The following is a 13,790-nucleotide window of genomic DNA, read 5'->3' as shown; positions in this document are numbered from 1 at the left end:
TAAATACATTTAAACGATTAAGGTGTTGCCATGTGCACCAGGTTACAGAAGAGTATGGAACTAGGAGAAGTGCTGCAATCAGAAAAGGTCTTAATAATCCTTTTCTCCATAAATGGGTCTCCCACTTTATCCTGTCTATTATTTGTAGTGTCCCAGCTCCTGAATGCTAGATTTAATCCCAACATAGGATTAAAGTTGGAAGTCATTCCCACAGACCTCCAGAATTCAACACTGTGCTTTTCTGATTGTTCCATCAGTGCAAATATTTCACCTTACCAGGTAGAACAAGTCCCCCTTCTTCTCCCCCCATGTGCTGTTCTGGGGGATCTTCTCACTTCCCCTGGAGCCAATTTTGCAGGGAGGAGACTGGGAGAAGCCCTGTTGGGTAAGTGGAAGTCATTGTGCAGGGCTTCTGCTGATGGGACTTGTTGGGTGTCTATACAGTGGTACCTCGGGTTACATACGCTTCAGGTTACAGACTTCACTAACCCATAAATAGTGCCTTGGGTTAAGAACTTTGCTTCAGGATGAGAACAGAAATCGTGCTCTGGCAGCGCGGCGGCAGCAGGAGACCCCATTAGCTAAAGAGGTGCTTCAGGTTAAGAACAGTTTGAGATTAAGAACGCACCTCCAGAACAAATTAAGTACTTAACTCGAGGTACCACTGTACACAGCCCAAGTATGAATTGGGAGCAAAGCCAAAACTTACTCAAACCAAAATCAAATCCAATGTGTTGTTTATTGAGCCAAACCTGTTGTGAATGTGGTTGGGGCTCCTACTGCACAGTGGTACCTTGGTTCACGAACAGCTTTGTTGTCGAACAAATTGGCTCCCGAACAGCGCAAACCTGGAAATAAGTGTTCCGGTTTGCGAATATTTTTTGGAAGCCGAACAGCTGCTTCCGCTTGAGTGCAAGAAGCTTCTGCAGCCAATTGGAAGCCGCGCCTTGGCTTTCAAATGGTTTCAGGAGTCGAACGGACTCCCGGAATTAAAATTAAGTTTGAGAACCAAGGGACCACTGTACTTAAGGGCACATATTCAGCAAAGAGCTTCAAGAACTTAATTTCACTTCTGTGGAAAGAAATGTGCAAACCTTAAGTGGTCTTGCACCAGTTAGCAGCTGAGTTGCATATTGGGACATGATAAGAGGAGGTCAGAGTGTGACCAGAGGTGGCACTGGGCACTTCTTGTATATCTCAGGTCACAGGAAACTAGTGCAACTTATTTCCTGATGCATCGGCTTGGCTTACATTACTGCAGCTGAAGCTGGTTACTTGTGACTAGCAGGACAAAGCCCTTTTGAAGTGTGTTACTTTTCTATCCCATTTATCAATAATCTTGTATAATATCCCAGCACAGATACTTTTCCAGCATGGATTCATTACCTGCTAGAGTTCTTTCCTTTCCATTTTGCAGGACCCTAAACACTTCAAATCAGAGAAGACTGGGAGAGGCCTATTAAAAGAAGGCTGGAGAGACACTCAAGAGCCCATCATGTGTTCCTACAAACTGGTGACTGTGAAATTTGAAGTATGGGGACTTCAGACTCGAGTGGAGCAGTTCGTTCACAAGGTGAGTGAAAGACAGTGTCCCAGTCTCTCTTGCCATCCTGTTCTGTACGTGAATATGAACAGAAACAGCAGTGTGTATAAGCTAGGAAGTTGATGTACAGATCTGGTTTCAGTGTTTCCAATTACGAACTCTGTCCATATATTTAGCCAGGGATTTAATGTGTAAAGCATCGCAGATTTTGAAATAGTTTGCATGTCATCAGTTGAAACCAATTTAGTTGCTACAAGATCCTCAAACACCTTCAAAGGAGAACTCTTTTTTTAAAAAAAGCAGTGCAAACAATTACAAGGCATGAAATAATTTGTCAGTTTATTCTAAAGAAAGATAGAACGCTTCTGTTACAATGAGGACAATTTCCATGCAAATCTGCACTCTTCTTAATTGTATTACAATCCCATTTATCTCAGTGAGACATGTGTGGCTATATCTTGAGCTACATGACTACACATAATATGACGTCTATGCATGAGAATCCATTTATAAATCTACCTGTGTATGATGTCCAGAAAAAAGAATGCCAGGAGTCAAAAGGAAATAAGGAGAAAAAAGCAACAACCAGAAGTCAATGTTAACTATGGGTGTGTTTTGTGTGTGTTTGCTACTATCAATAAACTATAATCTGAAGCCATGGTTTTTTGTTGGCCTATTAACCTTGGTTTGTTTTAACATTGGCTTGATATGTGAACCCAGCATCCTCCCTTAACCATGGTTTGTTTGGCCAGCATAGTCTACACGTTCACCAGGCTATGAAAGCATGAGACAAGGGGGACTTGTAAACATGCAGAGCTTTGGAGAAACAAGCCATCATCTCTATGACAGCTTGTGGTTAACCTGTGGTTTGTTGGACAATCATTTGTCGTCACCATGATGCTGTGATCATACAGCATTGTGATGGATACAGCCAGCAAGGTGAAATGAGCAGAACGTTAGGCCGGGATCAGGGAGATCCAAGTGCAAATTCCTATTCAGCCGTTAAATTTACTAAATGGCCTTGGGCAAGCCATTATCTCTTTGCATGCTGTCGTGAACATGAACTAGGATAACCCCACCCTGAGTTCCTCGGAGAAAGCAGGATACAAATGCAGTTGCTATTCTCTCCCCCCCCCCCCCATGTTAATATTGTGAAGCATGAATGTAAATAATTCTCAGGCTTCTTTTTATCCACTGCGATCGGGAGCTCTAGTTCCTAGCATCTGGATTCCTATGTAACAATATTCAGACTGCATGTGCCGGGAGTGCAGACAGGCAGAAAGTCCCTGCCAAGCCAGACGCTGTATGCTCTGCAGTTCCACAGTTGAGATGGGCATAGTGAGCACAATGCGAGTGGGAAGTCAGTCCCAGTCCAGCCCAGTTGCCAGTGGCATCAATATGCTCTGATGCGGGGCATGCAGCTAGGAACTGCTCATTCAACATCTGGGGTGGCAGCCCCAACACCGCACAGTCACCACTGACAGCTGCATGCTCAGCAGGGATGCAGCTGATAGTGTTTCAGTCAGCTTACAAGGGAAAGGCAAGAGGCAGATAGATGGGCTACTGGATTGTAATGGTTCAACTTACAAAGGCAGCCTAACACATGCAACAGGCGGTGTTTCAGAGAAACCTACCTTGGAGGGCCCGGGTTTCAGATTCCTACTTTGTACCTACATTTGCATCCAGGACCACATTTCTCCCTGTCTCTGGTGCCACTGTGCATCAGTCCTGTCTGCTGTTCCCAAGAACTATCAACCAGCCTGTCGAAGAAGCTTACGCATCAAGAATGTAACAACCCTACATTCTTCTTTTTGTGTCTGAGAGAAACAAACCCTTGAACTATGCATATACTTGCTCATGCGAGGCTGCTTGTAACTTATGTACTCAAAATTCTGCACATTTTTGTTTATCTTCGGTTCAAGGTCTAAAACAGGCAAAGAAGAACAAAGTAGGAAAGGAACCATTGCAGATTATAACATGGGATGTGGAATCTGTAAGAGTAATATTAGAAAGTGAATGTTCCTCATTTTCATTGAATGCATACTTCCTCTTGGGATGCTTGGCATCCTAGGGCATGCTCAAAGTGTCCAGATAATAAATGGACAGTTGTAATGAATAGTTCTTCCTCATTTAAAAGACCTTGGAATTTGCTCCCGTCAGCTTTGAACTTATCCTGTATTCCTTATAAAGTCTCTGACCTGCTTTTTGAAGAGGGTGTTCTGCAGTGAGTTGTGGCTAGACTAGAAGTTTTACACTTCCCCACAACAATAAATAAATAAAAGCAGAAATAACGCTAAAGAAATTGGCACATTCCAGGTCACCATGCGCATTAGCAGAGCATGCATAAGTCCACCCCATTCCTCCCTCTTCCAGGTCGAAAAATGGCTCATGCATGCAGTCCTGTGTGCTTTGAACACACACACAATGGTCATTCCCTGTATGTAGTTTTTATTTTTAAGCAGAAATATGTATTGTTTGAAAAAAGAAGAACCTTTAGCACAGTGCTGCATGTAGCCAACTGATTTGGCTAAAAGCTTATCTTTCCCATGGAGATTTGATCCAAGCATACTGGGCGATGGTGGGAGATGCTGACTATTTCAGACTTCAGGATGTTCCTGGAATTCAAAAAGACAGAAAGTTGTGCATGTTGTAGGTTTATGAGTCATGTAGCAAGAAATGGCATCGTGCCATATCCTCAATTCCATCTACTTTCATGCAAGGTCAGGAATAATCTCCCCACCCCCAACCTAGCAGCACAGAGTTGATCTTCACTTTCAGATTGCACATGATATGCAAGCTTTGCATGTTATATCTCCCTTAGGTTATAATCAACGAGAGCTACCAAAGTAGGCTGGCACAGCTCATTGGGGAAAGTTCTAGCTGCAAGCCACATCTTTAGCAATCCTTTACAAATTCAAGACCCCAAATCCCATCCATGCTCAGAAAAAGGGTCAGTTATTGGGCTTAGAATCAAGGTGGTGAGTTGTCTTCCAAACTTTAGTAGAAGTAGCAATATCTCCTCTGTGAAGTAGGTTAGGTAGAGAAATACTGACAGGCCCTAGGTCACCCAGTGTGCTTTATGGCTGGGTAGAAATTTGATCCTGAATTCCCCCTGAATTAGCCAACATGGTGGCCTCCAGATTTTATTGGACTCCAACTTCCAGAATCCTTAGCCAGCATTACCAATGGTCAGTGATGATGGGAATGTAATCTGACACCGTCTGGAAGGCGCCACATTCTAACCACTAAACCACACTGGGTTGATTTCTGCCTCAAGCTTTATATCCTTGATGCTAGTCTGTAATCTTTTTGCCCTTCAGGCCCAGAATTCAGAACTGAGTCTGAATGTTTTTCAGTGTCCTCACTACTCTCTGCATGGATCAAAACTGCAGAATACAACATAGAAATAGGTGAAGAAGTTATACATTTCAGTGTCCTTTATTTTGTAAATTTGTTGTAGTATTTAAAACAGTTTGTGTGAAACTTAAATAAAATAAATAGATAGTGTATCAGGAGTTTAACTGCAGAGTCTCTCCTATCTGTGCATGACAAAAGGGGAAAATAACTCCCCAATAGGTATTCTCTCTGTGCTGTTTCTCCTTTGTACTTGCTTGGTGGGATCATTTTGCTACAGATAGAAAAGTTTAGTAAATCATCTCTTTATGGTGCACACTATAATTCTGTTTCCCTAAGGTACAGGTTGTTCTACTTTTCTTTCCCCTGGGAAATGCACAACACTTGGGATAGGATATAATTTTTGAAGGGCACTGGCCTTTCATATATGGAATGGACATAATCGGTTTTAAAATGAAAGCCATGTGCATATCATTAGCCCAGCTGCTGAAAATCCGGGTATTTGTTGCACCTCTTCCTACCTGTGTCATCACAAATCAGTCTGACTGGTGTTTCTGCTGCCTGGCACAGTTTTCGTTGCATTGTTTGTATGTGCACCTTTCAACAAATGGGCATTACAAAATTGTTGTTGTTTAGTCGTGTCCGACTCTTCGTGACCCCATGGACCAGAGCACGCCAGGCACTCCTGTCTTCCACTGCCTCCCGCACTTTGGTCAAAGTCATGCTGGTAGCTTCGAGAACACTGTCCAACCATCTCGTCCTCTGTCGTCCCCTTCTTCTTGTGCCCTCAATCTTTCCCAACACCAGGGTCTTTTCCAGGGAGTCTTCTCTTCTCATGAGGTGGCCAAAGTATTGGAGCCTCAGCTTCAGGATCTGTCCTTCCAGTGAGCACTCAGGGCTGATTTCCTTCAGAATGGATACGTTTGATCTTCTTGCAGTCCATGGGACTCTCAAGAGTCTCCTCCAACACCATAATTCAAAAGCATCAATACTTCGGCAATCAGCCTTCTTTATGGTCCAGCTCTCACTTCCATACATCACTACTGGGAAAACCATAGCTTTAATGATACGGATCTTTGTTGGCAAGGTGGTATTACAAAATTAGCAGTGACTTTTCTGCTTATATTTGGGAAACAGGGAAACCATATTTTTTTTTATGTGTCGTTATGTTTAGATTGGCATGGAGGCTCCATTTGGATGGTGTTAGATCTATTTTATGCATTAAGTTATCAATTTATAACATCACTTCCCATAAAATATATTGAAGTGATTTTACAGTAAAATAATTATTTTTAGCATAATATTGTTTTGATATGTGGAAATGTTTGCATATATGGGTGGTGACCATTTTACATGGGGGTTCCGCTCCCGGCCACCATTCTGCCCTCTTCCAGGTCCAAAAGGACCCGTGTGTCAGTGGCCGTGCACCAGTTGGACACACACTAGGTGGTCATTGCCTATATGTAATCCCCTTTAATTGTTTTGATTGTTAACTTCATTCCAAGATAGATAAAGACTGGGATAAAAGATTCTCATTTTAAAAGGCTTGTTGAAAAAGGAAGGTCTTCAGTAGGCATCAGTAAGGCAAAGGAGAGGAGACTATCTGATGTGTAATGGGAGGGAGTTTCAAAAGGTAGGTGCTGCCACGCTGAAAGGCAAATTCCTATATTGTACAGAACAGATCTAACAAGATGATATATGCAGGTGTTCCTCTCCTGCAGAGCACAGTGATCAATGGGTATATAAGGGGTGGTCGGTTCTTTTACTTAGCCTGGTCCCAAACTGTATTCACCAGAAACAGTAACTTGAATTTAGCTCGGGAGGTCATCAAACCCATTGCAGTTCTTTCAGCAGCAGCATAACATGTTGGGGGAGGGGTACCTGCGGCCCTCCACATGTTGTTGGACTCCAACTCACATCAGCTCCGCCATCAATGTCAATGTTCAGGGGTGAAGTGGGTAGCAGGCCAGCAATATCTAGAGAGCCAAATGTTCCCCACCTCCAATCTAGTGCATACCTCTGGTATGATGCAATTCCTGTTTGTTTGTTTGTTTGTTTGTTTGTTTGTTGTCAGAGATGTCTTTAACCCTTGTTCTGATTTACAGGTGGTCAGAGATATATTGCTGATTGGCCACCGACAGGCTTTTACATGGGTGGATGAGTGGTATGGTAAGTCATGTTTTCAAAAATAAACTCACATGGGCAAACGGATTATCTTAGGCCTTATTAACTGCATGCAATGCTTTTTTTCTGCTCTGGTAGTCTAGTTAAGGCAGCCATCACAAAGGACAGATTTTGCATTTCTTTCGGTGCAATCTTATACACGTCTAGTGAGATGTAAATTTCACTGAGTTCAGTGGGGCTTATTCCCAGGTAGATGCGTATGGGATTGCAGCCTTACACAGAGCTCACACAGAATGTATCCTTCATAGCCAATGTGTTTAAGGGACCAGGGCATGCTCTTTAAAATTTAAAGAGTGTGGTTCTAATCCAGCCACTTTTTGTTACTTGGAATGTATACAGAATTGACAGTTGTGGTTACAATTTTGCAGCAATGTGTGTTCTGTATTATTTAAAAGCATTCATACATAAGGAAATAGAGATACGTTGGCATTATGTGAATAGGCTTAAAAGTTACTTAAGTCCATTAATTTTAAGGAATCTACCCCAAATGCAACTAATATTGGATATCACTCATGATATGCATTTGTCACCTGCTAATGTGTATATACATTATGTGTATATTCATTTTTGGGTGATAGTCTTGTGTAAAGCTGTCCTAAGACCTTCATTTTCAGGTTTACCCAATGAAATGCAAGTAAGCCTACAGAGTTTTGGTTAAAAATAAAAAATGGCAAGTAAGCTACAGAAAGATAAGTATACAACTGAATCACCCCCCAAACTACTGCAAATATCTAGAAGGCGCTTGGACAACAATAGAGCTTAACAAGTTCAATCTTCAAAGCACAGTTCACACGTTAATCACCCTAGCAGTCTGTGAAATAAGGATTATTATCTGCATTTTACAGATGGAAAAGTGAACAGGAATGATTAGGTGACTTGATCAAAGGAAAAGTAAGTGTCAGAAGGAGGATTAGTGCTGTCAGCCTTCTTCGGGTAATTAACACAAAGATAGAAAGGTGAAGGGTTATTAGAACTAGTCCAACCCTAGCTGTCCATCCTATGCCTTGAGAACATTTCCTCTATGGAGAAAAAAACAACAAATCAAGTTAATTCTGCAACTCCCTGTTTCTAAACAATTATTTTAAACCATGTTGTCCCACCGTTCCATCTGAGCTATGTAAAACTGTTTCCCAACGTAAGCGATTTCAGGTATTTCAGCTTGCTTCATTTTCCATATGTCACTATGTTATTAATACAATAATAATGTTTTCATTATGAATATAATGTTAATGTTTTCAGAAAGGAAAACAGAATTATTCTACAGGTTTAGGTGAAGCATTCATTGGTACAGTTCTACAAGTTAGCATCTGCACAGGCATTCAATGTGAGAGTAACACTGCGAGAAGGAACTGCTATGCAGGATCAATTCTTAGGAAAATGGGTTGAGGAATGGTGCAGTTAACCTGAATTCAGGCACTGTCTTGGCCCTGCACATAATATTAGATTGGCACTGTAAGGGGATTTTGTCAACCCTTTATCACAGCTTTGTGCACATCTGACAGATTTTTAGGCACTTGGGACAGTGTTGTAGTCATAACCCACAGTAGATAAACTCAGTTTCTAAGTTTTTATAGTGCTTCATGCAGATGAAACCAGACCCCCAGAAAAAATCCCAGAGCCACTGCGATAGATGTGGTTTGCCTGTCTGCATCTATTGAATAACGCTCAGGAAGGTCTAGAACAGCTTTCATGGACGAAAACATAACTTTAATTCACGAATAAGTTCTTATCCACAGAAGCACTGTGATATGTAGTGCAAAGCCACCCACTTCCTGCAGCAACATCATGCCACTTTATGTCCATTTTATTGCACATTCACTCTCAAAGCATGCCCCCAAACATTTATTTTTCATAGGTTTCCCTTCTCTTCATAAACTTTGTACAGCATGCTGCTAAAGCAGAATAGGATGCTAGTGGCATTCTGGCATAAGGGGAACGTTGCCCCTCCAAAATAAAATAAAATATACACATCCTTTTAGAACCAGGAGCACGGCAGTGAGTGAATAGCCTTCTGTTGTATTCATTTTGTATTTTTATGTTGTGTGATCTTCAGATGAAGGGCAGTATACAAATTTTAATAATAATAACTTCTCCAGCAAACCTGTGCCCAAACTGTTGGTGCAGGATAATGGCAAATTATTCTAAATAATTGGCATCTTTTAAATGCCTGGGGCTTTTTAAAATTTTGCTGCAGAAGTAAAATAAAGGAAAGCTTCCTTTCAAGTAATGATTAATTGGTCACCATAGCTCAATATTTCTTATATGTTTAAAGCTAGATATTTATAAGGTGTATATCAGTCAATGGTATCAAGCATTCAGTGGGCCAATGCATTGGGATTTTGCTTATTCTAAAAATGTGGATTTTGTTGTTGCACTGCCCTCTAAACCTCAATCCTAAACTTGTTCATTTGGAAGTATTTTCATTATTTCAACGGTTTTTACTTCCAGATAAATAAGCTAAGGGTTTCATCTTAATATGCAATTAATATTGCTATAAGACAACAGTATTTCATTATTAACTGAAGTGCTGCTAATGAAGAGCATGTACTTTGCCCGGCTAAAGTGCTTTTGATCGTGCCATTTTCATTGCTTATAAGCTTCTTTGATCAACGCTTTAATGCTCCTTCATTCTAAGTACACTAATATTAAAATATGATAATCCATGACTCATGCCAGTGGTGATACAACGTATTGTTAGGACTACATTCTACACTATAGATCTCTGATTAATTGGCACTACATCAGCAATGGTTTCTTATACCCATTTTTTTATTTAAAAAAAAAATAGAAACACCAAAATGAATTTTGTCACCTGAAGTAGGCCACTGAAATGAACAAAGCTAATCAGGAGTATTTGTATGAAAGGACTGTGAGTTCAGTTCATTTCTGGTACTGAAATCCAATTCCAGGGCTCAGAGTGTGCTCACAATCACCCCCTTCAAAAAATCTAACTGTGAGTCCTTCGCTGCTGGGTGTCATTGGCAGATATTTTGTTGGGGGGGGGGTATCTAATAAAATTACAAAGTAGATCCAACAAGGCTGAAGTCTGCCTACCCCTGTAGTATAATGTAAAATCTGTGAAGGTAGCTACTTCACAGTGGAGCTCCTGCAAAACTTTGAAATGCCTGAAGTATACACACGTCCTAGTGGATCCGGTTTGCGTATCACTTTCTTGGGTAGCTCTACAAAGCAAATGTTTATTTGGATTTACCTTTCAAAGTGTTTGAATCCTTTCACTATTCATAGGTACTTTCTGCAGTCCTTCACTACACTGCGTAGGGTTGGCTATGATTAGGCACTATACAAATTGTCGAAATCCAAAAACACATAATCTCTCAAAGCTGAGCTGTGTAGTGTTAAAACAATGAAGCTACTTTTTTTTTTTTTGTAAATTGTGTGTCATTATATATAATGTAGAGTTTTCCTGGCATGTCTCTGACAAGGTAAGTAAACTCTCGTGCTATTCCTTAATCCTTCCTCTTTTTTCCAGGAAATCTTCTAAATTTATTTTAGAAGATGTTTGCCTCTAGCAAAGCCTGCACTCCACACCTTCCTGCCAACCTCACTTGACAGAAACATCCCAGCTTCCAAGCACCCCCATTCTGCAATTATCCCTTAACTCAACCTTCTTATACCTTCCTTGGCTGGTTTAACTTAACAATCTTTATTATGAATCCTCATAAAGCTAGCCGGCTTTTGCTTTTTGGCTTTTGCTAGAAAGATAATTCTCCCTAGACTCTTCCCTTTCATTCAAGCCTGGATTGAATTAATAGAGAAAACAACCCAATATCTTGAACTTTTTTCAGATATGACTATGGAGGATGTTCGAGAATATGAGAAAAATATGCATGAAAAAACCAACATTAAAGTTTGCGATCAACATTCATCTCCTGTGGGTGAAATAGAGAGCCATGCCAAAGGAAGTGTATGTAGCCTCTTTAAAAATATTGCCCACCCTCTGCTAGAGCAAAAAAGAAAGAACACAAGTGGTCAGATTTTGTATGACAATGATTTCTGTGGAAGCAGAATTCATCAGTGCAAAGGCTCACCTTGATTTCCTTCTTTGCGCCATTTCCCCAGTGGAGAATTAGAAGGGTCAACATAAGGCTCAGATAAAATCTGAGTGGTGAGCCTGCTGTAAAAATATCCTCAGCACATTTGCCCACCCCCAAATGTACAACCTTATCTTAAAAATCGAGTTCTGAGACAGCTATGCACAGCCCTGGTTGCTTAACTCCCTATGATGCCACAAGACCACTTCTCGCTCCCTCTTCGAAGCATCTTTCCCCCCATGTTTTCAAAAAATGGACTGTTGCATGTGTGTGTTTTAATGCAGGCAACAAACCAATGTTCACCTGAACAAATACTGCACTCTTTTGAAAAGGCGCACATGGCCGTGAACTGACTCAGCGTTTGCTTTGTTTGTTACATCTGTCCCTGGTATTGTGAACACAGTGTGAAGCCAGGCTTACAGTCTGGGGAGATCGGTGTCGCAACTCCTGTTTTGGGGTATGCCTGTTTTAACTTCAGATGTAGATATCTACTTCCAGTGGAAAATGAAATTGTCAGGTTAGAGTCAACTGGGCGCACCAGGTGGCAGATTTACATCCAAGTTCCCTGTGCCAATAATTGGAGCTGTGCTTTCCACCAAAGTTGGTGGTCTGTTAGATCAGAACCAGGCAACGCAGAGCCAGCACTTTCCTCCAGAACAGACTGGCTATGTTTTTGTGCGCAAGGATGGTCTCCATCCACTGAAATTATTGGGGAAGTTTGGGCACGAGAGATCTCCTGAGCGGAGTGCTGAGCTTCGGTTTGATTGATTCAAAGCCATGTGAATGCTCATGAATCAAACAGCAAATGGAAGAGAGCAGAGCTGGGGCAATTATCTCAAGTGAGTAAAATACTTTCTTTGAGAAACAGGCAAACGAATGCCTACTCCCATCAGTGACCCAATTGACAGTGCGAATTATAGCATGGTGTAGTTGCTCAGCACCGCTCTCAACTGTTACGATCTTCAATTCCCACTCTGCTGCCTTTTGCCGATCATGTGTTTGGGTGTCAGTTTTGCCATTAATATCAAGTGATTCTAGCAGCCTCATAATATTGATACAGTGCAATCTGCACTCTCCTAGTCCAGCGGCGTAGCGTGAGTTGTCAGCACCCGGGGCAAGGCAAGTAATTTGCGCCCCCTAACCGGGGCAAGGCAAGTAATTTGCGCCCCCCCCCAACCCCTAACCTGCCGATCTGAGGCGAGTTGCCGCTGGCGCTGCCGCCCAAACCGCGCCGCTTGTCCGGAGGAGGAGGGGGGCAGAGAGGCGAGGAAAATGTAACATGGCCCTGCAGCAGCAGCAGCGGAGGCGGGACTGTGAGGAGCGGCTGCCTGGCACGTCCTCCGCGGCGAGCGCTGAGAGCCGCTGCCTGCCGGGCGCCTTCAGCCCGGACGCGCGCACAGCTCGTCGGTTCCGTGAGACATGGGGCTCTGCTACAGCCTGCGCCGGAGGCTCTTCGGCGAGTCCGGAGGCAGCGAGCGCGCCCCCCCAAATGTTGCGCCCGGTGCGGCTGGCACCCCTGGCACCCCCCACGCTACGCCACTGTCCTAGTCTTTTACCAATATCCTTCCCATAGAAGTGATGGGAAGTAGCTAAAGTTAATTAGAAGGTTGTCTAGCCTGCTGATAGGCCTTGAGGCATTTGACTATAAACAGGTCTTTTCAAAAGAGCTTTTGCTTGGGAACAGTGGTATGTATAATTAATTGGGGGGGGGGGGTTGTACTCTGTTTCAGCTTCTCTTCGGGCTTGTCCACACTGGAGTTTATTGTGTGCTTGCATTCCCATTTAAATTTCCATAATCTACATGCCATTACCCTCAAACAACACCAGTCTCAATGCTTTTCTCCTGTAATTTCAGGTTCACTAGATCTGGGGTTAATCCAGTAAGGTGGGGGAAACCAGGTTCCCTACCACTCCATTTGGGGTTGCAGACAATTTGTTTTGGTGGTTTGGGCAGAGTGGAACAGTCATTACTTTCTGCCACTCCTCTTTCCATGGCCACTATTTCATCAGTGCTTTCATTTATTTTCTGGCCATGCTACCAAGAGGAACACAGCCATAATATATATATTGATCCATCAGATGTGCACAAAACCAGAAAACTGCGCAAACCACATAAAAAGATTCTGCACCAGATAACTGTGCAGCAATCTGAAAAGTGTGCGCTGAGAATTTAGAATTGCTTTTGTTTCTTTTCCAGCATGCTAATAACTAACATGTCTAGCATGCTCCTGGACAGAGGAGTGTAGCTTTGTTTTTTTCTTTTGATCCCTCAGATTTGCACTAAATAAAGGTATGTGCTGAGCATTTACAATTGCCTTTGTGCTTATGCACATTTCCTGGGTGGGGGGAATTAAAAAGAGAGAGGTGTGCATGCAGCTATCTGTGCCCTGGTACTTAATTGACATAATATAATCAATAGAATAAAATTAGAAGGTGAGGGCAAACACAAAAGGGAGTGACTACTGGTATGAATAAAAAGAATGAATTGCTCCTCATATTCAAATTCAGATATCTGGCCTAGTGGATATGGCCTAGTCTGGTCTAATTTTAGTGGATTGACTGCTGCACAATGCTCAAATGTGGGCAAGCTCTGAGTTTCCTTCATGTGAGTCCCATTTCATTAAAGAAAAGCTGAAACTTAAAACAAGCTGGGTTTT

At 42.2% G+C, this 13,790-nt stretch overlaps 1 protein-coding gene across 3 annotated transcripts in view; it reads left to right on the top strand.

Moving 5' to 3' along the window:
• Positions 1–13,790, top strand: part of PITPNC1 (phosphatidylinositol transfer protein cytoplasmic 1) — a 132,898-nt gene that overhangs the window by 112,579 nt on the left and 6,529 nt on the right. For 2 of the 3 annotated variants that reach the window (XM_083490454.1, XM_083490453.1), the window contains 2 exons: positions 1,418–1,573; positions 7,003–7,066. In XM_083490454.1, coding sequence (XP_083346580.1) covers positions 1,418–1,573; positions 7,003–7,066 — 220 coding nt within the window. Of the gene's footprint in view, positions 1–1,417; positions 1,574–7,002; positions 7,067–10,887; positions 11,007–13,790 lie in introns of all 3 variants that reach the window. The other variant, XM_083490455.1, reaches the window with a different exon arrangement.

This window comes from Podarcis liolepis, assembly GCF_965112155.1.
Source record: "Podarcis liolepis genome assembly, chromosome: 2".
Classification (NCBI taxonomy): Eukaryota; Metazoa; Chordata; class Lepidosauria; order Squamata; family Lacertidae; genus Podarcis; species Podarcis liolepis.
The sequence above is the reverse complement of the archived record's forward strand: the minus strand, read 5'-3'. Positions and strand labels throughout refer to the sequence as shown.